A 3,542-nucleotide genomic window follows, 5' to 3' on the forward strand; every position below is an offset into this window, starting at 1 on the left:
TAGGGTTTGCCCTGAATTTACTACCTTATTAAGAATCTAATCTACAATAATTGTATTTTACTTTAAAAATAATTTCTTGATAGAAAAGGTTTTCTTTGTGGAAAATAACTCTACCATATTTATTCCTTGGAGGAAAACTTTTGCACTTAAATAGATATTTATCCATTTTTTTTGGAGGAATATTAAGTTTTGCACTTATATAAATTGAGGATATTCCTTCAAACAAAACCACAATAGCATCTACAATGTAATCGTTTAAAAAGTCTTGTTTAAGGAGAGATTATTATCTCATAGTTTTTATGCTTTCTTATATATATTAGCTTTTATATGAGGTCAATTGACCAAATCATATCAAAATATTATGTGTCTTTAGTATACTTTTCTTTATTGTCTGATTTATCGCTGTTAAATGCTTGCAATTGGTAGCTTCAACATGACGTCCTTAATTATTTCAATCCCAACAATCTTATTATTCGCATTTGCATCAATAAGCCGTAAAACCCGCAGTTTCTACTCGAGGTTGATACATATAATTAAAGGAAATGACATATTTTATATGATTAACTTAACTGTCAAATAGACGAATGAAAATAAACGCAATTTCTTTTTAAATTTAAACCGAAAATCTCTAATTAAAATACTTTATTAGTACTTGAGATGCTCAATTAGAATACAACTTGGTTCGAATATGTAAATGAAAAAATATTCTTACAAATTTAGTAGGTGTTTGGCCATGAAAATCAAATATTTTTCACTTTATTTAAAAATTTGAAGTTGTAATTGAAAATAGAGCTGTGTTTGATTATAGTTTTTATAATGAATATTTAATTACTTGAATGTACCGAAAGTAAAAAAAATAAAAATAAGTTTTTTAATAGCTAAATATTAATTTTCAAATAAAATGATTTTTTTTTTAAAAAAGTGAAAAATGTGTTAAAGCTTTCTTTTTTCTTCAAGATGAAAAGACCGCCTCTTTCGTTTCCCAAGAACTTACTGTTCATATCAAATTTCTCAACTTTCCTCTTTGTAGTACAAAAATTCCTGTTCGGTGTAGTTGCTTCTTCTTTTCTTTTAGAAATCAAGAAAGTGGACTTTGAGTACCTATTGAAAAAGAAAGAAAGTTAGATCAGTCCTTTTGATTATTTTTTCTTTAGCATTGACAGTACTGCTAGTAGCTTTTTCCTAGTACATTATTGTGTTAAGGTTGATTTATCTTTCTTTTGTTTTGTTTTTTCCTTCATGACTAAGAAATCCATCTTTGCTTTTCCTTAAATTTGTTTTTGGGCACAGTGTACACTAGTATCTTATTACAAGATTTTCATATTTCCCTTGCATGCAACAATTTGGACAGTGACATTCATCTGTTCTTTTTTTTTTTTTTTTCTTGTATAGGAGACTTCTTTTGGGTGATCAGATGATGGAAGGAAGTTCTTATATGAAAAAGAGAACGGTGTTTATAGATGAGTTCATTGATTTGGTCTTCTCATGGTCTATCCAAGATATTTTTGATGAGACTCTATATGAATATCAGGTACGTTTTGGCTACTTATTTTGGTTTAAGGGTGATCTTGAAAGAAAATAATTTTTTTATTTAGATAATGGTAAAAAAATACACATCAACTGTCATTTTTTCGCGAGCTTCACATCCAACTATCAAACTATCAAAAGTTTTCTGTTTGCTTTTCCTTACCTGAACTATCGCCATGTATGTTGAATGAAAGACGCCTCGACTATCGGTTGTTCTCTTTTTCTACCTGAAAACCCTATCACGTAGGAGAAGGGACATATGATATTTGAGGTGTATTTAGTATATAGATAGATGGTGATAGTTCAAGTAAGCAAAAGGGAATAGCTGATAATTGGCTACTTATTTTGGTTTAAGGGTGTGATCTTGAAAGAAAATGTTTTTCCTTTGGGATGATGGTAAAAAACACACCTGAAATATCATTCTTTTTCACGAGTTTCTCATCCAAACTATCGGTTGTTCCTTTCCCTTACCTGAACTAACACCATCTATGTATTAAAACACACCTCAATTATCAGTTATTCCCTTTTCCTACATGAAAACCCTAAATTGTATCATGATAGTTGAGGTGTGTTTTAATACATTAGATGGTGATAGTTCAGGTAAGGAAATGGAGACATCTAGTAGTTGAGATGTGTTTTAATACATAAGATGGTGATAATTCAGGTAAGGAAAAGGGAATAACTGATAGTTGGAATGTGAAGCTGTTGAAAAAATGATAGTTCAGGTGTGTTTTTGACCATTAATTCTTAATTCTCTTAAATATATTTTTCCATGGCCTGTGTGTATATTAGTCTGTGACCTACAGGAGTTTTGCAGTTTAGTAGCCTGTGATGTATATATGAAAATGCTACATGACTGACGTTTTGCACAATATTTTATTTTGCAATTTGGAAAGAAGGATTTTTCGTTGATTTAATATATCCCTAAAATCTAACTTTTTGCATTCTGAACGCATTTTCTCTCTATGATTTTCTTGATCTTTAAATAGTTTTTTCACATCTGCTGGTTTAGTGAAGAGAGCATAGAGAGAAACATCAACTGAGACGCCTAAGAACTGAATATTTTTTGCCTATTTCTTGATTATTTTTCTCTAAGGGTGTGTTTGGTAAGCAGGAAAATGTTTTTCACAAAAAATATTTTCTAGAAAATAAGTGGTTTACTTTCTTATTTTATTTTGTCCGGTGCGTAAGCAGAAAATATTGTCCCAAAAAAGTGTTTCTATATAATCTATACAGAAGAAATGGGGGTAAGGTGTGTAGGGGTAGCGGGAATGGGGGTTATGGGGGTGGGGGTAGGTTGTGTTGGGGGGTGGTCAGGAGACCATTAGTGCGGATGTGGAACTTGTTTTTTCCAACTCCACTAGGGAAGTCATTTACTTATTTTAAAGGAACTTGTTTTTCTAAAGAATCCGTTTTTAAAAAATTTTGGGTAATCAAACTTGAAAAAATTGGAAAACGCCATCTCCAAAAACCCCTAAATGTTTTTAACTTCTAAAGTTTCCTTTTCCTCTTTGAAAGATTAGATTGCTTTGGAGCTTTAAAGAGAATAAGTAGCTTGTTTACTCCCATGTAAATGGTGTATATGAAGAGCACCTTAAAGAAGATATTATTGCTACGAACTTGTAAATGAAATGCATGGCTTCCCACAATGCCAAAATAAGTTGCTTGTTTCTCCTTCACTTGTCTCATTCATTTAAACCTGTTGTGTAGGTGAAGAATATTCCAGAATCATTTGAATCAGTAGATCATTACCTCGGTTCATTTTCTGTCCCTTTACTGGAAGAAACACGAGCAAGTTTAGCCGCTTCTTTGGAAGTCATAGACAAAGCACCCTTTGGTGAATTGATCTCCTTCTATGAAGTAAAACCATATGGATCACTATTTTTTGATGTTAAGGTTGATTATTGGAGGAATGTATGTGGTGATGGCAGGGAGCCTTATCGAACATTGCCTGGAGATATTGTCGTTATCTCGGATGCTAAACCTGAAACCGCTTCCGACCTGCAGCGGGTCGG

General features: G+C 31.9%; 1 protein-coding gene across 1 annotated transcript in view; it reads left to right on the plus strand.

Annotated features, from left to right (window-relative positions):
* The first annotated feature begins 938 nt into the window (after positions 1-938).
* The window catches only part of LOC132032038 (uncharacterized), a 9,739-nt gene continuing 7,135 nt past the window's right edge, over positions 939-3,542 (plus strand). The window contains exons 1-3 of the mRNA XM_059421859.1: positions 939-1,203; positions 1,393-1,531; positions 3,238-3,537. Coding sequence (XP_059277842.1) covers positions 1,415-1,531; positions 3,238-3,537 — 417 coding nt within the window. The 5' untranslated portion in view covers positions 939-1,203; positions 1,393-1,414. The remainder of the gene's footprint in view (positions 1,204-1,392; positions 1,532-3,237; positions 3,538-3,542) is intronic.

Source organism: Lycium ferocissimum, chromosome 9, assembly GCF_029784015.1.
Source record: "Lycium ferocissimum isolate CSIRO_LF1 chromosome 9, AGI_CSIRO_Lferr_CH_V1, whole genome shotgun sequence".
Lineage (NCBI taxonomy): Eukaryota > Viridiplantae > Streptophyta > Magnoliopsida > Solanales > Solanaceae > Lycium > Lycium ferocissimum.